At 60.0% G+C, this 22,393-nt stretch overlaps 1 protein-coding gene across 9 annotated transcripts; it reads left to right on the top strand.

Moving 5' to 3' along the window:
* The first annotated feature begins 216 nt into the window (after positions 1-216).
* Positions 217-21,449, top strand: SLC19A1 (solute carrier family 19 member 1). Of its 9 annotated transcripts, none has more exons than XM_060010207.1 (7): positions 245-279; positions 2,698-2,762; positions 4,078-4,288; positions 8,434-9,202; positions 9,280-9,472; positions 12,358-12,499; positions 20,430-21,449. In XM_060010207.1, the coding sequence occupies exons 2-7, from the start codon at positions 2,731-2,733 to the stop codon at positions 20,652-20,654; spliced, it is 1,572 nt and encodes a 523-aa protein (XP_059866190.1). In that variant the 5' UTR covers positions 245-279; positions 2,698-2,730; the 3' UTR covers positions 20,655-21,449. The 9 variants fall into 9 exon arrangements, with proteins under 9 accessions (XP_059866194.1, XP_059866199.1, XP_059866190.1 ...); XM_060010210.1 differs by having other exon boundaries at positions 2,726-2,819; positions 4,050-4,288; positions 20,430-21,448; XM_060010209.1 differs by having other exon boundaries at positions 250-279; positions 2,698-2,819; positions 4,050-4,288; positions 20,430-21,448.
* Positions 21,450-22,393: the final 944 nt, after the last annotated feature.

Below are 22,393 nucleotides of genomic sequence, written 5' to 3' on the forward strand. Positions count from 1 at the left end.
GATCGGGGGCGGCGACGCGATGGGCTGGGGTGGGGACTGAGCCCCGAGTCCCGGGGCGCGGGGCGTGCGCGCGGGGCTGCTGCGCCCGTCCCGCGGGGACCTCGGGTGCCACGGTGGGGCGCGTGTCAGAGACCGTGCAACTGCTGTCCGCGGTGACGTGCGGCGGGGGCGGGACCAGGTGCGCCCCCACCCCCAGCCTCCCGGAAGCGAGCCGCCGCGGGGCATTGTGGGCAGTGTGGTCCCTTCTAGCGCCAAGCAGCGGAGGCCGCGAGCGCGCAGGTAGTGGGGTTCCCCTGTCTGCAGGAGCTCCGGGGGCGAGCACCGGGGGCTGCGGGAGGAGCGCGGGGCTGCTCGCTCTCCGAGTGTCGGGGTGGACGGGGGCCGGTGGCTCTGGGGCCCGGGGAGAGCACAGGCGCATGGGCCCCTGGTGCCCGGCTGGGCGCGGGGGCGCTGGCGATGAGTGAAGGGGCGGTGAGTCCCACGTGCAGCCTCGCCCCATGTGGGAACCCAGGCGCACGCTCCAAGCGTCTGTCACCGTCGGTCTCCGCGCGGGCCTGTGGAGAAGCCCCCGGTGCGCTTCTGGTCTCCAGCCAAGCCACTGTCGTTTCCTGCGCCTGGAGTCTGTAATTGTGAGCAACTTCCCCTTGGAACACTTCCTGGCGCGGCTGGAGCCCAGCGCTGGAGACTGTCCAGAACAGTGGGACGTTCTACACGTCTCCGGGAGGAAAGCTGTCCCCCGGGTCCTATCCGAAACACTTGTCCTGAGTGTCCAGGTGTCCGCCAGGCACACACGTGTGTTCGTGGGGTTCCTCGCCACGTGGGGATCCCCGGCCGCAGGTCTCAGATTACAGGCTGGAATCGGGGCCAGCTCGGAACTCCGGAATGCATGCAGAAGCAGCCGTCTCCCAGGCTGCCCACAGTGCCGGAGCCGGAGTCCTCGGAGCTCCCTGCTGGGGAGCCTCGCTAGGGGAGAACCTTGCTCCGCGTCCGCCCTATCCTCTGCACCCCCATCCCAGGCCCCAGTACAGGTGGCCTTTCCTCCCGGGGGCCCTGCTGCTCCCGGGATGGGGCCAAGCAGCTCCCCGTGACCCTGCGGTCCAGCCATGGGCCCATGAGCTGGCAGCCCTCCACTCGTTTTGGAAGCTTTGGGCAGCGCGTCCGGTGGTGCGGAGCCAAGTGTGGGAGACTGTGGGAGGGACGCACCTTCCAAAGTGGGCCCCGCCTGGTGTGGCGGGTGTCCCTGTAGTTCGGATCAGTGCCTCTGCTCACGGCCCCGGGTGGTGGTCCCGCAGCGGCCGCAGTGCTGGCTCCTTGAGGCCTGGCCCTTCTCTCTTCAGTGAGGCCTGTAGGGGCGTTTCCGCCTGTGACGGGTGACAGAGGTCAGCGCTGCCTCGCGGCCCCCTTCCCGCAGTTCTGCCCTGGGTGCCCCTGCAGGGGCCCCCTCACTGCGGGGAGCCAGGGGTGCTGGTGAAGGGCAGGCCCAGGACTGTGCCCCCCACAAGAAGTTGGCAGAGGGCCTTATGTGGGTGGAAGGGACAGATTTTAAAGCAACGCTCAGGAGAAAACGTCAAGCAGGAATGAAAGTGGCCATTTCTGAAACGAGCCCCGTGGGTCTGGCACCTTCTGTGCTTCTTGGAGTCCTCACTGCTGTGTCTGCTCCCCCGGCACGGGGCAGGGGGACGCTGGCTCCAGGGGTCACTGGGCCGCCACGGGGCGGCAGAGGTTTCCTAGGATAGGCAGCTGCCTTTGTCCGGGGTGGCATCTTCACTCACGTCCTTGGAGAGCGGGTCCCTGGCGCCCGGGCTGAGTGAGAAGCACAGAGGTAGTTTGAGTCCCTCTTTCTGGCGCGTGTGATGGCCCTTCCAGCCCCGGTGAGAAGCCTGCCTGCCTTCGGCCACCCCTGCTGGGTGGCAGGCCTGAGGCTCAGGGGCTCCTTGAGCAGATGTTTGTGGAGACAGCAGGTAGAAGGCTCCCCGTGCAGCCTGGGAGACGCGCCAGCCAATGGGCTGCAGCCCAGAGGCGAGACCGTGTGCACGTGAGCCCAAGCTGAGCCCTTGGCCCTTTGCTTCCTGTGATCCAAGAGCAGAGGAGGCCTGGGTTTCTCCCTGCTGGCTGGGGCAGGCCCCTCCTTTCTTCCAGCTGTCCTGTAACTCAGGAGGAAGGTGAGGGACTCCAGCACTGAGCACAGTGTCCCCAGATTGTAGGGGTGGGGCTGGGAGGAAGGGGGGCGCAACTCGTGGGACACTCCCTGAGACCCCATGTAAACCCCGTCCTTCAGCCCTGCTCCCCGGGTGTCAGCAGACACTGCCCCCTACCCCTAACCCCCCCACCCCACCCCTAACCGCCCCCCCCACAACAGCTCCCTGGCCATTGCAGGGTGTGGACCCTTGCATGTCCTTGCTTCTGGGGGTGGCGGTGGTCTACCACAGTGTTGTGACCCTGGAGGACTCCTGGGACCCTCAGGGCTGGGCGCCGGGGCCCAGGGGCCCATCTGCGTGTCGGTGGAGGCGGGATTGTGGTGTTGGCCTGAAATGCTGGAGGCGGAACTCTTATCGGTGACCAGCTGGGAATCCCGAGGCAGCAGCTCCCTGCGTGCTCGGTCACCTGTTTGGGCGTGTCTGGGGGCCGTGTCAGGGTGCAGAGTCCTGGAGTGTGTCTGAGACCTTCAGACACACTTGTGACAAGCTCTCACTGCAGTCTCAGAAGCACCGCCTTGGGGTTTCAGAAGCCATGGGAGTCCAGGAAGTAGAAAGAAGAAGCTGGTGAGCTTGCGGGGTTCTGGTATCTGAGACTTCCGCCCCGGGATTCGGGGACGCCAGGTAGGGAAGCCTGTGTCATCTCTTTGAGAACAGGGGCCCCTGGGGGGCGGGGGGGGGGCGCTCCTGGGGACCCCGGGCGTTGTAAATTCTCGGCTGCTCGCCCCACGCTGGGTGCCTGTCTGGCGGAGAGCGTGCATTTCTCTGGCGCCCGGGGGCAGCGCCCAGGGAGCGGGAGAGTGAACTTGGGGGGCTCCTGGGGCTGGAGTGGGGGGCCGTGTGTGCACCCCCTGCCCCAAACATCAGAGTCTTTCTGCTGGAGCCATTTGGCCTGTGTGCTCTTGGGGGACCACACCTCCCGGGGGGAGGGGTGCCGGGGGAGGGGCCGGGTTCCAGCCCCCGTCCTAGCTGGTGTTTTGCTTGGCCCTTGAGAACGTTGGGACCTAGGACCCTGTAACTCCTGGGCCGCTGTTGCCCCCCTCACCCGTACCCTGCCCCTCATTGTAGCTTCACAAACAAACCTGCCAGCCGCAGCTTCTTCGGGGGTTTACTGCTGTCCCACAGCAGCCCCCCATTTTCCCTCGGTCTCAGAAGGAAACACAGGAGGAAAGAACAGCCGGGCTCTGACTGTCGTAGTTCCCCTTGCTGAGCGAGGGCCAGGCCTGTGTTGAAGTCATGGTGCTGGGGTGAAGTCTTACTCTGCCCTCGGCGGCCCCTGGGGGTTCTCTGCCCCCATCCCCGCCCCTGGACTGTGGTCTGGTGTGTGCCTGGCCCGGCAGGTCCTCCTCCTGCCACGTCCTCTGGGCCATCGCGGGCGCGCCTGCTTCTCCTCTGGGCGTGGCACTTGGACACGCCTGGGGCTGGGACACAGTGAGGATCAGGCCGTCAGACCTTGCGGGGGAGGTGCACGCAGCCCAGCACCCGCAGCCAGTGCTGTGAGCACGTGAGATGAGCCCAGTGTCCCCGGGGAACTGGATCTTAAATTGCATTTAGTTCTCATTACTTAACGTTTATGGGCCCCACGTGGTTGGCAGCCACCCTGTGGGAGCCGCAGCCCTGGAGCCCCCAGAAGTGGTGACAGTGCGGCCTGGCTGGGCCGGGCTCCTGGATCGTCACAAGCTCCAGGTTAGAGCACGGGGCTGGGACTGGGGCTGGGGCTGCGGCCTCTCCACCTTGTGAGGTTGAGCCCGATTGAATGACAGGGGGAGGAGCCCTTTGCAGCCAAGTTTCCGGGGGTGGGAGAGGGCTGCGGGCTGTCTGCTGAGCTGCCCTGACTCTGGCTCTCCTTCCCAGGTACAGAGTCCCCTTCGGTCTCCTGCAGGGCCGTCGGGGACCTGGGCAGCATGGCCCTCTCCGGCCCGGAGGTGGAGAAGCAGGTGCCGGCGGAGCCCAGGCCGGGCCGCAAGCTGCAGTCCTGGTGGAGCCTGGTGTTCTGCCTCTGTTTCTACGGCTTCATGGCCCAGATGCGACCCGGGGAGAGCTTCATCACGCCTTACCTCCTGGGCCCCGACAAGAACTTCACGCAGAAGCAGGCACGTGGGTGCACGTGTGGGCGGGGTGGGCCGGAGTGCGGGGGCTGCTCGGGCTGCGGGCGCTGGCGGGTCCGGCAGAGGGGTCCATGCCTGCCGTGGGCCTCTGAGGGGAGAGCGCAAGGGGGCCCCCGCCCGCCCGCTGGGCCCTTGCTTCCAGCAGAGGCCTATTTGCCCAAAGGGATTACGGAAGGAATTTGCCTTTTGCTCAGAACAAGGACAAAGGATCTCATTGGAACCTGACTAATAAGCTTATACCCGATGGGAGTTTCTGGGGTCAAACATGTAGTAGAAGCAGCAACAGGCAGTGTCCCTCCCTGTTTCTGTCTCCATAAAATAAAACAAATCAAAAGGGCTCAGAGGCCGTTGGTTGATGAAGCTCATGGTCAGGGCTGTGGTCACCACACCTGCTCGTCCTGCCTGAGGACCGTCCGCCACCCCAGAACCTGGCCCCGGCCCGCCAGCCCTGTCTGTCCCCTCTAGGGTGGCCACCGGCCTCCACACCCCCTGTCGCTGGCCCCCGTTGGCTCCCACCTGGATTTCCCACTTGATTTCTTCAGGGAGCCCCTGCCTCTCCCTGGCCCAGAGCTCGGCCCCAACCCCTCACCGACCCCAGAATTAAGTTACATGGAGTCGCCGTGCAGATGAGTCCTGTTCCCTCAAAGTAGTCCTCTTGGAAAATGGACACACCAGGGTGCCCGGGCCGCGTGCACAGGCTCAAAGCCGTGTGTGTGTGATTGTGTCTGACCGCACGGCCAGCACTGCAGCCAGAGGGCTCACTTCCCAGGTGAGTCCGGGTGGGGGCCTCCCTCGAGCAGCCGGCCTGGCACATCCCTCGCTCACTGATTGGCCAGTTCCTTGGACACCACTCTGTTCTGCAAGGGGCTGTCTTCCACTGCGGAGATGATGTAGGAGTGAGTGGGAAGCTCCGTGAAAATAACAAGAAGGAAAACATGTCATGAACTCCCCCCACCTGCCCTCTTAGCTCACACAGTAACTGATTAAACAGTAGGTTGCAGAAATTAAGCCACCCAGCAGGCCTTGGACGTGACCAGAGGATGGCAGAGGCCCGTCTGGGAAGAGTCCAGTGGGTCTGTGGCCCTCCCACACAGGTTCGGGCTGCTGCTGCCCAACGTGCATGCAGGGCCTCAAACCTCACACAGAGGCCTGCCCGCCCCTGCCCCAGGGGTCTCCGGGGTCTCCAGCTCGTCCCTGGGGGAAACGCTGCTGCTGGTGGCCTCCTGCTGTGAGCCCCTGCAGCGTGAGGCTGCTGCCGGCTCCTCGGGCCAGCACCCGCGAGGCGCTGTTGAGTTGCTGCCCATCTGATAGATGGGAGAGCTTGCTGCTGGGTGTGCGTTTCCTCGACGTCTGCCACTGTCCCGTGTTCCTGGCTGTCCCTGGAGCGAGGCCTCGGCTGGTCTCCCGCTCCCTGCGGGCGTCTGCCTTCCTGTGCCTGGCGGGCTCCACCGCTGTGGGCAGCGGCTTCTGTCTGCGCTGGCCGCCTCCCCGCGTGCACGGCCTCTGCCGTCTGCGCTGGCCGCCTCCCCGCGTGCGCGGCCTCTGCTGTCTGCGCTGGCCGCCTCCCCGCGTGCGCGGCCTCTGCTGTCTGCGCTGGCCGCCTCCCCGTGTGCCGTGTCCGTTTACGCCGCAGCTTCGCCTTTGAACTCTGCCGGATTTTCCTTTCGGTTTGTGCTGAGTGTTTCCCCGCGTGCCGCCGCCCCCGGTTCGTGGAGCACCTCCGGGAGGGTCCGAGCTTTGCTTTGCGCCTTTGGGCCTGTGATTCCTCTTCATCTGAGCTGCCTGGGTTGGGTCAGGCCCCGACCCCCTCCATGATGACCCCTGCCCTTCACATCATGACCCCTGCTGTGTGAAGGGCACTTCGCACAGCAGTCCTTCCAAGCCCATGGCTGACCCTGCCGTGCTGGCGGGATCCTCTGTGACGGCCCCTGTCCTGTCCTCCCTCCCCATCAGGCAGGACTCGGTGCCCCTCTGGGTGCTGCCAGGTGTTGACTCTAGGGACTGCTCCTCTTGGAATTCAGGTGCCCTCTGGCCTGGCCTGGCCCTGCCGTGCTCCCCTGGTCCTGCCGGTCCTCAGGGCCCCAGCGCCCCATCCTGGTCCTGGCTGCTGTGGGGCCCCAGCCAGGCCTCCGGACTTCAGAGCAGCTGCTGCCCTGAAGCCAGCTGGGTCATGACCTGGGCCCAGCTCCCACGTCCTGCCCATCAGCCTGGACCCGGCCCGTCCAAATCGAGGTGTTGGGAACGTGGCCCAGCGATGCTGGACCGAGGCCAGCAGGAGGCCGTCCTCGTGCCAGCTGCCCCAGGGATTTGGTGGGTGCCCGTGCTCCCAGCGCTTCACAGGTGTGACACAGGTCAGCCTCTCACCTGGCCTGTGTGCTTGCCCAGCCTGAGAAGTGTGGGCAGCGGCGGCGGGAGGGAAAGACCAGCTGGTCCCCCTCGGCTCTGACCCCGTGGCCCTTGCAGCTGTGCGAGCCGTCTGCCAAGAGGTTTCGTCAGCTAACTGAGGGATGGTTTGATGTTCCAGGAATTTTCCGTAAACAGGCTCTGACCCCTCTGGGACCAGCGCTGATTACTCATCCTGCCCCGGGGACGGACTCGCACCAATGCCGTCTTGGACTGTCCTGGGGCATTAGTGCTCGGTGTTCGGGGGACCACAGCCTTCGGGGTCAGCCATGGCTTCTGGTGGGCGTGTGGTGCAGGAGGCCACCGGGCAGGGGAGCCCCGGAGGTGGGGGGTGTGCGTGCCCGCCCGGGGTCCTGGGCACACTGGGAAGCGCTGCCCTGGGGCTGGCTGCTCGGGTGGCACATCCTGGGTGCACAGATGCGAGGGCTGCAGAAACTCGCAGGTGAGCCGGCCGCTAAGCAGTGGGCTTGGCTGGGCCCCACGTGCTGGCCTGGGCTCGGCCCCGGGTCCTCGGCAGCATCTGTGAAGTGGGCCTCGGTGCCTGCCGGCCTTGCAGGGCTGAGGGCCCCCTGGGCTGGTGCAGGGATCGCCCCATGGTGTTAGCAGGTGGTCAGGCCTGAGTCAAGGTTAGCGCCCTGAGTCAGGTAGGACCCAAGGGAGCCCAAAGGCTCTGAGAGCCCAGCAAGGCCCGAGGCTCACCTGGTGCTCACCTGGCTGGTCTGAGCCATGGCCGGGCCCTGGGCAGCGTCAGGTGGAATCCCTGGGTGGGGCTCTCAGTCGGAGCCCCTGGGAGGTGTCAGATGGGGTCTGGTGCAACTCCTGTGAGGGCCACCTGCTGAAAACCCACTTGGGGCCTCAGGAGAGGCTCTGAGCACAGGGTGCCTCCCGTGTCCATCCCCCAGGAAGGGGCCAAGGCCAGGGACCTGGGCGTCTCGTGAGCTGGGGCTCTTGCTGGGGGCTGGACCCAGGTGGGTCCAGGATGGCCCTTCCTGGGCGGCCAGGGGCACAGCTGGCTGTCATCCCAAGTGGGTCTGTGGCTCTGGCCTCTGCCCTGTGTGCCCAGCAGGGAGGGTCCTACTGGGCCAGCCCTCTTTGAGTGGAGAGCTGAGTGGCCGAGGCTGCGGGCAGCTCCCTTGATGGAGCCGGGAGTCCTGGGTCCCATGGACGCACCCCCCTAGTCCTGCCTGGCAAAGGGGGGTTGAGGGCCCGGTCCTCTCCTGCATCCCCTGTGCCCTGGGGCCGAGTGGGACCGGCCACTGAAGGCCTTCCTTGGCGGCCAGCATGAGTGTAGATTGGCCACAGCTCTGTTTTCTGTATCGGTACTTACGGTGAAACCGTATCGTGTTTTTATTTCGTTAGACACAAACAGGCCTGGGCCAGCGTGGCTTAGCGCGTGGTTACTGATTGTGCTCAGCGTGCTCACCAGCTCTCTGCGTGTGTCAGCACCGAGCTGCTGTCTGAGAGGCACGCCCGTGGGAGACGGGGTCAGGGTGGAGCACGGTCGGGGGGTCGGGCTGTGCTTTGCTCCATTTCCCTGGCTGCCCTGGACAGTCTTAACGGGCTGCATGCTTTTGGAGGACGGCGCTCCCCACGTAGTCCTGGTGGGGCGCCGTGCTAAAGGGGTGCGTGGGGTCCGGTGGGGCTCCCAGGCACCCGGCCAAGCCCAGTAGACGTGATGGGCGCCGGGCACTCCCGGGGCTCGGGGTCACACGCCTGCCATCCCGCAGGTCACCAACGAGATCACGCCCGTGCTGTCCTACTCCTACCTGGCGGTGCTGGTGCCCATCTTCCTGCTGACCGACTACCTGCGCTACAAGCCGGTGCTTGTGCTGCAGGGCCTGAGCTACGTGTCCGTGTGGCTTCTGCTGCTCTTCGGCTCGTCCGTGCTGCACATGCAGTTCATGGAGTTCTTCTTCAGCATCACCATGGCGGCCCGCATCGCCTACTCCTCCTACATCTTCTCGCTGGTGCCCCCCGCCTGCTACCAGCGCATGGCCGGCTACTCGCGGGCCTCCGTTCTGCTGGGCGTCTTCACCAGCTCCGTGCTGGGCCAGCTGCTGGTCACGATGGGCAGGGTCCCCTTCTCCACGCTCAACTACATCTCGCTGGCTTTCCTCACCTTCAGTCTGGTCCTCACGTTCTTCCTGAAGCGCCCCGAGCGCAGCCTCTTCTTCAACCGCGGAGCGCCTGCGAGTGCCGGGGCCTCGCCCTCCGAGCTGGACCGGATGAACCTGGGCCAAGGGCAGCCCACGGGTGGGAAGCTGGGCCGGCTGCCGGCCTCCTGGCGGGACTCGGTGCTCGCGCACATGCTCCGCGAGCTGCGCCGCACCGCGCGGCTGCCGCAGCTGCGCCTCTGGTCCCTCTGGTGGGTCTTCAACTCCGCCGGCTACTACCTGATCGTCTACTACGTGCACATCCTGTGGAACGTGGTCAACCCCACCACGGACACCACGAGGGTCTACAACGGCGGGGCGGACGCCGCCTCCACTCTGCTCGGTACGCCCCGCCTGCCTCACCCAGACAGCGGTGACCCGTGAGGCCGAGGACGGCGCTGACGCGTCTTGTCTCCCCAGGTGCCGTCGCCTCCTTCGCCGCCGGCTTCGTGAAGATCCGGTGGGCGCTGTGGGCTGAGCTGATCATCGCGGTGGTGACGGTGCTGCAGGCCGGGCTGGTCTTCCTCATGTACAGGACCAGCAGCATCTGGCTGTGCTACTCGGCTTTCGTGCTCTTCCGTGGCTCCTACCAGTTCCTGGTGCCCATCGCCACGTGAGTCGGGCTGGTGCGGGGTGGCCACGTGGGACTGCTGGCAGGAGAGTCCCGAAAGACTGCAGCCGAGGGTGGGCAGCTGGAGGGTCGTGTGCTGTGTGTGCCGAGAGGCCTCCTTCCAGAAGGTTCCGTGGGTAGCAGCAGGGGTATGTGCTGGGCAGCGTGGAGCGGGTGTGCTGGCACGCCACTCACGTCAGGAGGCGCGTGAGCCCTGGTGCCTTTAGCCAGGGCCCTGCTTGTCCACAGCATAGGCGCGTGAGCCCTGGTGCCTTTAGCCAGGGCCCTGCTTGTCCACAGCATAGGCGCGTGAGCCCTGGTGCCTTTAGCCAGGGCCCTGCTTGTCCACAGCATGCCCCGTCCTGGCCACCGGGATCGCAGGGCTGGGCAAGGAGCCATGTGGGCATCCCCTTTGCCCCCCTCTTGAGCCACGGTGTCCGCAGGGGCCGGACCTCGGGAAGTCCTTTCTTCCAGTCTCCTGGCCCTGCTGTCCCATCCTGGGTCATTCCCATCGCCTCCCACTCCCGCTGCTGGGCACGGTGGCCCACAGCCCAAGAGTGACTGGGTGACCCAGCTTGCCTTCTGCCCGGGGGAGCCCTTCCCCCGGCGCCCTTGTGTTCCTCACACTCCTGGGGATGCTGCAGCACTGGCCCGGGGACATCCTGGGAGCTGCCTGCCGACCGCCCGTGCCTTCCAGAACCTTCCTCAGCCCGCATCTCGCTGGCTTCTGACACCCTCGTACACCCTTTGAGCTGGACCTCGCACGAGGCTGCACACGCACACCATGTGTTCACCCCAGACACGTGCTCACACCGTACGTGTTCACACGTCACATGCCCTCAGGCCACACACAGCGCACATGCTCAGGACACACGCTTACACCTCCTGCACCTGGCAGGTGGCCTGTCGTTGTCCCCAGCTGTTTGGCCCTAGCTCCCCTCCGAGCCCCATCTCCCTGGGGGCACCTCCCTCCCCACTTGTACTGTCCACTCCGGTCACGCCCAGCGAGATCTGTCCCTGCCTGGTGTTGAGCTCAGAGCGTGTCCTCGAACTCCTGACCCTCTGCAGCCGTTGCCCCGCGGTGTGGTGGCCTGATTCCCCTGAGCCGTCTCACAGGAGCGCCCGGCACCCAGCGTCCCTCTCCTGCCCTGGGCTGCGTCCTTCCTTTCCTCCCCGTCAGGGTCAGTGCTGCCCAGACACCCCGACTCCCCTGGCCCTGCTCTCTGGATTTCTGCTCCTAATGCCCCCTGCCCGTGTGGCCGTGGCTGTGGCCTGGACTCCGTGCACACTGGATGCTGTCCTCCCCTCCTGACACTCAACCTGGAAACGCCCCACCTGTACCGTCACTGTCAGCATTTCGGAACAGGCGCCAGGGCCGTGGGTGTCTTTCCCTCACTTCTCCCAGGACCACTTAGTGTCTCGTGTGTTCTTGTTAATTGTAAAAGCCATAGATGTTCGTGGCAGAAAGATCCAGTACGATGCAGAAAAGGTCAAATGTGAGGCAGAAAGGCGTGAAGGAGACAGCAGACCCCCTCAGACCCCAGGCCCCGTGGCTGACGTGGGTGTTGGGCTTCCTGGAGCGAGCCGGGGTCACTGTGCACCCCTGCCCCTCGTAACCACGGGGCTCCATGTCAGCGGGCATTGTCGTCGGTCCTCCTGGCGATAAGGCCCCTGTCTCCGATATCTTCCCGTGACAGACAACATGGGAGCCACCCCCCTCACCTACATTTTTCTTCCCAAATTCTGATAATGGCCTCAGGTGGGTCATGGAAGGGAACCGGCCAGGTCAGAGGGCACGCGCTTTGGAAGGGGGTTTCAGAGATGTCGCAGACGTTGTCCAGGCAGGCACACAGCCCCTGCGGGTGGTGGAGGGCGGCCCGCGGGCCAGTTGCCTTTCCCTAGTGTCCTGGCCAGTTTATACCCGTGGCTTCTTTTTCTGCTGGGATTTCTTTTTTCCTGATTGTCTGCAGTGCGCTTACCTCTACCACATGTGACGGGAGCCTTTTATTATGTTGCCGTGTTACCGTTTGCTTTAATCCAACTCTCGGAGTTCGCGCAGCACTACCTGAATCAGTCGTGTGTGTGGTGTGGCGTTCTGCCCGCGCCTGCGGGACCTGGCCCAGCGCCCGCTTCCCGGGAGTTAAGCTGCCGTCAGGGACCTTTGACCCACCGCTGTCTTCTCCTAGTTAGTGCGCCGCTTGTCACGTGGCTGCTATCCTTGCCCTTCGTGTACTGCCCCCTCCCCCTGAGCCCCAGCAGAAGCTCCTCGGTCATTCTCTGTAAAGGCTTCTTGGGTATTTTTGTTCATTTATTCTTCGGAACTGACACTTCTTGATCAGTTTTTTCTGTTTTCTTTAAAGGCACTTTGGGGCTTTTAATTGGAAGTACGTTCAAATGTTAATTTCTCTGCCGAGCACCGCAGGCTCTGAGCGTATTAATTCCTCTTGCCTTCTTCATTTGTTTTACGGTTCTTTCTATAATTTACTGAATCATTTAACGACAAAGGACTTTAATCCTGGAATTTTCCTCGTACTCTGTCCGTGCAGTGCCCCGTCTGTTAATGCCCGGCTCTCGTGAGGCTGATTTCCTGGGGAACCCTGTAGCGATTATGACTTACTCTGTCCTGGAGTCACCAGGAGACTTCAAGCATCTCCCGAGGTTGCCTTCTGCACCTGGTTTTGCACTCGCTTTGTGAGTCGTTGCAGGAGGACGTGCCAGGTCAGGACGCAGCCCCGGAGCGGTGGGCAGCCTGGGCACTGGGCGGGTCTCGCCTATGCCTCGCGGCTGTTCCCGGTGGCCCCGGGAGCGCTGCCCCGCACCTGGGCCGTCTGCGCCTGTGCGTGCACCTCGCCCCCAGCGGGGTCTGACCTCGCCGCTTCCCCGTTAAGTTTTCAGATCGCGTCTTCTCTTTCTCAAGAGCTCCGTGCCCTTGTCTTCGGAGTCAACACGTTCCTCGCCACTGTCCTCAAGACCATCATCACCCTCGTTGTCTCCGACAAGCGGGGCCTGGGCCTCCCGGTCCGCTCTCAGGTGAGCCCCCGTTTTGGGCTCACTTCCTTGAGGAGGGAAGGCTCTGGGGCATGTCCTGGCCAGGCCTCCTCGTGGCCACGCAGCCAGTGGTGTTGCCTGTCCCGGGACCCAGACCACAGACCCGCTGAGGGTGGGGCGTCTCCATCCAGACCCCCTGGACTGAGCGGGAGCAGGGAGGGAGGGGTCAGAGGGCCAGGTGGCAGGGGCCACAGTCCGGCCTGTGCGGCTCCCCGCCAGGGCTGAGTTTGGGGCTGTAAGTGCTGCCCGCGTCTGGGCAGTGCGGTGGGCATGCGCGGTCGAGTGTGGCGAGACCTCTGGGGCCTCCAAGGCTGGCCTGGGTGCAGGTCGCTCTGGAGGCGCTCTCACCGGCCCTGGGCGCCCCCTGCACTGGCTGAGGTTCCAGGAGGGACAGAAGCGTGGCGGAGCATTCCCTGTGCCCTCGTTCAGGTCCCTGCCTGTGATGGGTCCTGGCTCACGTGACAGCTGTCTGTCTCCTCTGCGGAGGGCAGCAGAGAGTGGAGCTCGTGGGGTTGACGTTGGCGCCTGCTGGCCCCTTTCCCGTCCCCTCCCTCCATCCAGTCCTAGGCGGGTCCTCGGTCTTCCAAGAAGAACTTGAGAATTCCTCTTCGCTGTGAGACTGGGGGCCACTCGGGCATGTGACTCCCAGTGGCCTCACCCAGGGCAGGACCAGTCTTGAGTGAGCTGGAATTAGCCAGAGGATGGTCCCGTGGGAGGGATTGTCACCGGGCTCCCCCGGGGATCGTGCCCCGCCCTCTGCCTGTGGGACGCAGCCGCCATCTGCTGGGAGCCCAGACCTCCCTGGGGCTTGTTCGGCTCCATGTGGAAGTCCCAGCCCTCCGTCGGAGGTGCCTTGGTGACCCCACAGCTGGCCGGGAAGGAAGTCCCAGGCATGAGAGACCCTCTTGTTCGGAAACTGGCTTTCTGGATGGGTTTGGACATCCATTTTGGTGAAGGACATCAGAGCCTCTGGTCCTTCGTGTCCCCGTGGGCAGGCAGGTCTTGGCCCTTGGTCACCAGTGGGGCCCTCCAGGGACACTGCCCCATCCACCCCAGGCTGAACACTGGGGACTGTGGCTGAGCAGGTGGCCAGGCTGGGCTCAGGTCCACAGGTGCACGTGCCGCTGCACCTACGGGGTGGGCGGGAGGGGTTGTCCGGAGAGCACAAGGCCTGTCGTCCAGAGGTGGCGGGCTGGGGCCTCCTTCACCGGGGACCCTCCAGGGGAGGCCTCTCCCCCAGAGCGGTGGCCTCGCAGGGGAGCATGTTGTCCCCTGGCCTTTCCATGGGACCTTGCCTGGCAGCCGTCCAGCTGGCCTGGGAGGGGCCCCAGCACCTGGGGGAGCCTCTCCGTCCCTGGAGCCCTGGGTGTCCCGGCTCTGGGCAGCGGGGCTTCCGAGGGCCCAAGGCGGGGGGCAGGGGCTGGCCTTCCTCGCCTGACCTGGCCCCAGCCCCTTCCACGTGACAGGTTCTGGCCACGCTGGATCAAGCTGACAATATATTGATTTTTCTCCTGCTGGATTGATTTCCTGGTTAAAAGGTAACTCTAGAGGTTGGTTGGTAGCTAGAAATCCTGGTGGCGTCCAGAAGGAAAGTCGCCCCGGCTCGTCCTACTCACCTTCCCTGCACGTGGTGTTCCGGGTGCCCCCTCCCTCCGTCCCGGGTAGCGAGAGTGGGGCAGAACCGGTGGTGGGAACCAGCACGGAGCAGGCAGGGAGCTGGCCTGGGCTGGCTGGTCTTTTAAGTTGAACTCTACTTCTGGGTCACCACACGCTCACCTGTGGGGTAACAGGTGGTGCAAAGACCCACGTACCTGGTGCGGGCCCAGCCTCCCCACCGGTCACGTCCTGCAGTTCTGCGGTGCGGGCACTCTCGGGATACGGACCGCGCACAGTCGAGACGGGAGTATCCCTCCCTGCCCCCTGCGGCCACGCCGGGCCCCCACCCTGCCTCCTCCCCGACCCCTGGCCACCACGGTCTGCCCCCCATTTCTATAGCGTTGTCATCGCGAGAGTGGGACCCTGCAGCTGTGAGTCGGGATTGCCTTCCCCACTCAGCCCAAGTCCTGGAGATGCGTGGCTGCTTCACTCCGGCCCTTTGCTACATGGGGCTCCGCGGTGGCTGGACCACAGCTCATTTACCCACTCACCGCCAAGAGCCCTGGCTTTATCGGGTTGGGGGCTGCTCTAAACATTTGTTTACAGCTTTTTGTATGAACCCAGATTTCCATTTCTCTGGATAAATGCCCTGAAGTACAGTTGTGGAGTCACGTGGTGGCTGCCAGACTGTTTTCCACGGTCGCTGCACCATTTTACATTCCCACTGGCCTGCCTGAGGGATCCGGGTTCCCCACGTTCTCATCAGCGTTCAGTGTGGCCACCGTTTCTCTTCGGCCACTCCGAGCCGCGTGGAGGGCTGGTGGTCCCTGTGGTTCCATTTGCATTTTCCCCGGTGGCTGTGACGCTCTTCTCCCCACGTGCAGCTGCCATCTGTACATCCTCTTTGGTGAAGTGTTTCTTCACTTTTCTGCCCATTTCCTAATTGGGTCCTTTGTTTTTTCACTTGAGTTTTGAGAATGTCTGTGTATTCTAGGTAGTAGTCCTTCGTTGGATGTGTGCTTTGCAAAGGCTTCTCCCTGCTCGTAGCTCACCATCTCATCTTCTTAATAGGGTTGTTTGCAACTTAAGTTTTTAATTTTGATGAGATCTGATTTATTCATTTGTCCTTTTGTGGATCTTAGTTTTGGTGTCACATATGATAACTCTTTGGCCCTGGGTCCCAAAGATTTTCCCCAACATCTAAGCCTGTGACCTGTTTTGAGTACATTTTCGTGTAAGGTGTGACGCTTACAACATTTCATTCCTCTGTCTGTGGATGTCTGGTTGCTCCAGCACCATTTGTTGAAAAGACTGCGTTGCTTTCCACCACTGCGTGAGTCTGTCTCTGGGCTCTCTGTCTGTTCTGTTGAGCTATGTGCCTGCCCTCCCTCCACCACCACACTGTCCTGCTTGTGTAGCTAGATGGTAAGTCTTTGAAATTTGGTACACCGATTCCTCCAACTTTGAAATGAAAAAAAAATTATTTTAGGTATTATAGTTTCTTTGCCTTTCCCTATAAATTTTAGAGTAATCGTGTATATCTACAAAAATGTTCGCTGGGCTTTTGCTAGGAATTGCATTAAGCCTGTTTATCAATATTGGGAGAATTGACATCTTCCACTATGTTGAATCTTCCAACCTGTGAACATGGCATGTCTCTCCATTTACTTAGAACTTCGATTTCTTTCAGCATTTTGTAGTTTTCAACATGCAAGTACTGTAGTGCTGTGCATGTTTTGTTAGATTTATTCCTAAGAATTTCATTTTTTTTTGAGCAATTGTAAATGATACTGTATTTATAATTTTGGTGTCTGCATTAACTTCTAGGGCTGCCATAACAAAATATCACAGACTGGGTAGTTTATGCAGCAGAAATTTTTTCTCTAACAGTCTGGAGGCTGGAAGTCTGAGATCAAGGTGTCAGCAGGTTTGGTTTCTCCTGAGGCCTCTCTCCTCAGCATGCAGACGGCCGTCTTCTCCTTGTGTCCCCATGTGGTCTTTCCTCGGTGCGTGTGCACTCCTGGTGTGTCTCTCTTATAAGGAGTTCTACTGGATTAGGGTCCCACCCTCATGACCTCATTTAACCTTAATCATTCCTGAAAGGCCCCATCTCTAAATACAGTCACACTGGGGCTTAGGGCTTCAACAAATGAATTTTGGAGGGATACGGTTCAGTTCATAACAGAGTCCAGGTGTTCACTGCTAGTACAGGCAGACCTCATTTTATTGTACTTCACTTTAGTGTGCTTCACAGATACTGGCTCTTTTACAAGTTGAAGGTTTGTGGCAACCCTGCATTGTCAGATGACAGTTAGCATTTTTTAGCAGTAAAATATTTTTATTAAGGTATGCACACTGTTGTTTTTAGACATAATGCTATTGCACACTTAATAGACTATAGTATAGCATAAACATAATTATTATATGCACTGGGAAACCAAAAAATTTGTGTGACTTGCTTTATTGCAATATTTACTTTATTGCGGTGGTGCGGAACTGAACAATATCTCTGAGGTCTGCCTGTATAAGAAATACACTGATATTTGTGACTTAACCTTGTATAGTCCTGCTGAGGTCACTTATTAGTTCTCGGAGGTCTTTTTTTTTAGTGTTTTTTGTCTGTTTTTCTTGCCTTACTGTTACTGGCTAGAACTTCTGTCATTATTTCCTTCTTTCTACTTGCTTTGGATTTATTTTGCTCATCTTTCTCTGGGTTCTTTAGATGGGAGCTTAGATAAATCGTATGAGAATTCTTCTTTTCTAATATTTCCATTTATTGCTATACATTTCCTTCTCAGCCTGCTTTAGCTACACCCCACAGATTTTGATATGTTGTATTTTCTTTTTCATTCATTTCTATGTATTTCTATCTCCTTTCATACTTTCTGGTTGACCTATGATTATTTCAAAATGTGTTGTTTATTTTCCAAGTGTTTTGATATTTTCCTGTTATCTTTCTGTTATTGGTTTCTATTTTGATTATGTTCTGTGGTGATCAGAGAACACAATCTGTATTATTTCAATTCTTATAATTTGTTGAGGTTTGTTTTGGGGGCCAGGACATGGTCTATCTTGTTATAAGCTCCATGTACGCTTGAAAAGAATGTGAATTCTGCTGTTTTGGGGTGGAGTGTTCCATAAATATCAATAAGGTCCTATAGTCGATGGTGGTATTGCTTTCTTCTCTATGCTTATGGATTTTTTTGTCTGGCCTATTGTTGAGAAGGGGTGTTGAGGTTTCCATTTATAATAGTGACTTTGTCTATTTCTCCTTTCAATTCTGTCGTGTTTTTGCTTCACGTTTTTGCGGCTCTTTGTTGCATACACATACACTGGATGTCTTGGTGGATTGAGCCTTTTATCATTATATAATGTTCTTCTCTGCCTGTGGTCATTTTCTTTTCTCTGAAGTCTACTTTACCTGACATTAATATAGCCATTCTGCTTTCCTTTGGTTAATGTTTACATGACATATTATCTTCCATCCTTTTACTTTTAACTTGACTGTATTGTTATACCTGAGTTTCTTGTAGCTAGCATATGGTTGTCGTCATGTTTTTTTAATCCACTCTGCCAATATCTGTCTGTAATTGGTTTATTTAGACCTTTTATGTTTAGTGTAATTGTTGATGTATTAGTCCTTATGTCTGCCATTTCAGTTTTTGTTTTCTTTTTATTCTCTCCGCCTTTTGTTTCTGTTTTCTTTTTTTGTGCCTTCTCATAGATTATTTACAGATTCTTCAGAATTTCATTCTGGTTTATCTGTTGTATTTTTGAGTGTATCTCTCATGGTAACTTTTTTGATGGTTGCTTTGTGTATTAAATGGCCAGTTGTAGTGAAGTATTGAAATCTCACCTCCTTTAGGTCACTTCTCTCTCTACTGCTTAAGTACAAGTGTCTTACTTATTTCTTCTGTATACCATTAGAGCCACCTAAGACAGGATAATAAGTTTTGCTCCAGCTGTCAAACATTTAGGAAACTGGAGAGAAGGAAAGTCCATTTACCCACAATTTCGATTGCTGTGTTCTTTCTCCTTCTTGATGTTCCAAGTTTCTTATCATTTACTTTCTGTTTAGAGAACCTCCTTTAAGCATTCTTTTAAGGCAGGTCTGCCGGTGACAAATTGTTCTTTTAGTTTTTCTTTATCTGAGAATGTCTTGATTTATTTTTCATTCCTGAATTTTTCAGTATGAGAAAAATTTGTCATATCCTTGTGGCCTTCCTGGTTTCTGATGAAACATCCACTGTCGTTCTAATTATTTTTCCCTGAAGGTGTCATTTTTTTTTTTTTCTGGCTGCTTTCAAGATTTTTCCTTTTTCTTTGTCTTTAGCTTTCAAAAATTTGAATATGGTGTGTGTTGGTCTGATTTGGGGGTGTTGTCTTGTTTGGGGTTCTCTCAGCTTCTTGAATCCATAGGTTTATGTCCCTTGCCAAACTTGGGAAGTTTTCCCAGTCATTATTTCCTCAAGTACTTTTTCAGCCCCATTCTTTTTCTTTCTTCTTATTTTACACCCATGACACAGTGTTACATTTTGTCCCCTGGAGAATGAGGCTCTGCTTTTCTTCCCCATCTGTTTTCTCTTTGTTGTTCAGATTTGGTGATTTCTATTGTTCCATCTTCCAGTTCACTGATTCTTTTCTCTGTGCCCTCCATTCTGTTGTTGAGACCATTTGCTGAGTATTTATTTTGGTGATTACATTTTTCAATTGTAACTTTTCTCCTTTATCCCTTCTGTTTCTTTTCTGAGACTTTTTCGTTTGTCTCAGGCATGTTTGTTGTTGCTTGTTGAAGCATTTTTACGATGACCACTTTAAGATCCTTCTCAGATAACTGTAACGTCTCTGTCATCTTGGTGTGGGTGTCTGCTGACTATCTCATTCATTTAGAGATCTGTGTGGTTGTAAGTGTGCTGAGTGATTTTTTTTTAATGAAACCTGTACATTTTGGCTATAATACTTTGAGACTCTGGCTCTCATTTACTCCTTCTGTTTTAGCTAGCTTCTCCTGACACCAGCCTAGCGGAGGACTAGGGGCACGCACCTCGTTATAGCCACGTGGGGTGGAATTCTAGGCTCCCCGCTCAGCCCTCCTCACGCTGAGGGGTGGGGTGGGGCTTCTCCTTACTGCTGGGCAAGGAAGGGAGTGCCAGCTCCCCACATGGCCTGCAGTGGTCAGGAGGGCCATGGTTGCCTCATTACTGCTCCCCACGTGGCCTCCAGTGACACTGGTGGGGGAGGAGCATTCTCACTGTGGCTGGGTGGGGTGAAAGTCCTGACTCTTCAGGGAGGGGGAGCACCACCTGGGGGGAGTGAAAGTCCAGGCTTTGCCTGTGGTCCCTATGGGGGTGAACATTCCAGCTTCCCACTGGGCCCTGACCAGCACCACCCGACGGGGGTGGGGGGTGTGCAGCCTGGGTCACGAGGGTGGGGTCTGGCTGGAGGAGCGGGGCTCCCACTCATCAGTGTCCTGTCCTGCTGGGCGGGGGGGGTCCCTCTCCTGCTCCTTTGGGCGGAGCCGCTTTCGTTGAGTGTTTTTTTCTGTGTTTCCTGGTATTTCTGGTTTGTGGGCTTCTTTGCTTCCTTTAAAAATACTTGGCAGCAGAAAGAAAAGCAGCCCAGGGAGCACATTGCCGTGGTGCGCCTTGGATTCCAAGGCCCCAGCTAGTCTGCCCCCATCCACTCTTCAGAGTCACCTTCTGTGTGTTGTCTGTGCAGTGTCCAGGGTTCTAATCGTACTTACGAGGAACAGGCGAGTCACGCCAGCTCCATCCTCCCGGAAGCCAAGTCCCCGACGTTTCATTTCCCGGTTTTGCTCCTGAAAATGAGCTTTCCCAGAAGGGCTGAGCACGCAGTGCTGAGGGGTTCTCGGGGAGGCCACTCGGGGCAGCTGAGCTCCGGGGCCGTGGGCGGGACTCACGCTCGTCTGGCCCACACGCGAAGGAGACCACCCTGGCCCCCCTGCCGCTGCGGTCTGAGAATCGGGGGAGTTGCCCGTGTGCTGGGCATCAGCGCTCTGCAGCTTCACTGGCCCCGGGGTGCAGGGCTGCACTTCCCTGGGGCCGCGGGGGCTGCGGGGGCCGGGAGACCTGGGCGGCCTGTTCTCCTCCGCCAGCCTCTGCCCGCACAGGCGTCCTCCGTGAGGACTTGGCCCCAGAGCCAAGGGCACATTTGCTGTCGCACAGGTGATCCGAGCGCCGCGGGGCAGGCGGCGGAGGCGCAGAAGCTCCGCTGGGTGGGTGGAGGCTGGGCCCTGCTCCGGCCTCCACGACCCCTGGGTGCCCCGCCCGCCTCACCTGCGCCCTCTCTGTTCCAGTTCCTCGTCTACTGTGTGTACTTCCTGGTGCTGTTTGTCGCCTATGTCCTTGCGGCCTTGCTGACGGGCCTGCGCCACTTCCGACAGGGCCGCCGCCAGCCCCCGCCGCCGGCCCAGGAGCTGATGAGTCCGATGCGGGAGCCGGCCGCGCAGGACGGGCCCGCCCCAGAGGACGGCGTGCGAGCCGTGGGGGAGCAGAGGCAGCAGCCCGAGGCCAAGGCCTGACCCCGCCCGACCTGCTCTCCTGGCCGGTGGGCGGCCAGGTTCCTGACACCAGACGCAGCGGGCCTGGGCCTTGACCTCAGAGCTGACACGTTCCCGGCAGCTGCCTGTCTCTGGGTGTCGGCAGCCAGGTTTCCGGCATCGTCCACATCGTCAGATAGTGGCGCTGGTGACTGACGGGCCCCCGGTGCCCTGTCCCTGAGACCCAGGCCTCGGGGGCCTCCAGCCTCCACAAGGCGTCCTCGGCTCACCCCGAGCGGGGCACTCCTCAGCCCTGCTTCCCGCCCTGGCCGTGACCCGCGGCCTGCCGGGGACGCCCCCCGGCCACTGGGGGCTGCTCTGCTGTCCCTGCCTACACGTGGCCGGTGCAGGGGGCCCAGGTGCACGCCAGACCTCCCTGCTTTCACCCCCTTGTCCCGGAGAAATGGCAAGGTGGTCCCAGACGCAAGCCCAGGGGACCCGGTGCCCGCGGGGTGACCCGGGCCCTGGGGTGGGGCCGTGTTCCTGAGCCTGTGGCTGAACTGTGGCGTCTGCAGGTGTCCAGGTGCTTTCGTTGTAAACGATGCTGTTCCTTTTTTTTGAAAAAACCCGACAAAAATGAGAACCCTGTTCTGGCTCGTTTCTGGGGGAGAAGCGGGGCGCTGGGGGTGGCGGTTCCGTCGGGTGGAAGCCCGGGAGCACCGGCTCCTCCGCTCTGGGCTTCACCCCAGGTCCTCTCTGCCCTGCGATCCGGAGCTGGGTGGATGCTGACCCGCTCCCGGTGGTGGGGGCCGCTCACGCGCCAGCCCCCGGGGGACTCGCCCACGTCACCTGGGCACTGCCACCAGGCCCGAGAGCCGGTCGTGCTTCCTCTGACACGTGACACCGTCCGCTCGGCCCCAGGCACGTGAAGCAGACGCACAGCCCGAGTGAGGGGACCCCTGACTCCACGCATCCATCCGGTCGAGAGGGTCCCAGCCCTGCCCCCCGTCCTGAGCTGAAGCCAGCCCCTCCCACGGCCTCCGGCCCTCACCCAGGGTCTCCAGGAAAGGCCGCGGCTGCGAGTTCAGAGCAGGACGCCTGGTGGGGGAGGGGCTGAGCTGGCTGCCCCCTGGGACCCCCGAGGTCAGGTTGGGTGAGCAGGCGTCTCGGGGCACCCTGAGGGTCAAGGAAGAGGCTGTACACGCAGCTTGACCCAACTCACGGCCGTTGGTGGGGGTCAGATAGGTCAGATGGTCCCCAGGCGTCTCCGCACAAGACACCACAGCCGACCCCAGGGTGCTGCTGGGAAGGGGCAGCACCCCCTCCATGCTCAGGGAGCTGGCGGGGCTCGATGGGTGGAGGAGGCTCGCCTCTGGCTACTGACCCAGGAGGCAGGGCTCTGCTCTCTGCCCGCCGTGAGCACGACCCAGCGCCCTGGTCTCCCGCCTCCGCCCGCTCCCCCTGCAGCCTCCGCACAGGCGCTGGTGCCCCCGCTCAGCCTCTGCCACCCCTGGTCCCGAGCTCCTGGGGCACCACTGAGCCCCTGCTCTGTGCAGTGTGCACGGCCCCTCGGGCTCAGACATCTGCCACAGCTGTGGGGGGCACGGGGGCCGGGGCCGGACCACCTACCCGGCTCCGAAGAGCTTGTGAGGCTGCTGGCCACTGCCAGGGAGACCCTGAGAGGGAAGAAAGGTGTGGGGCGCCTGTGGCATCCATGGACAGCTGTGTGCACCCACGTGTGTCTCACACCCGTGTACATCTGTGTGCACCCACGTGTGTCT

This window comes from Delphinus delphis, chromosome 4 (genome assembly GCF_949987515.2).
Source record: "Delphinus delphis chromosome 4, mDelDel1.2, whole genome shotgun sequence".
In the NCBI taxonomy this organism is placed as follows: Eukaryota; Metazoa; Chordata; class Mammalia; order Artiodactyla; family Delphinidae; genus Delphinus; species Delphinus delphis.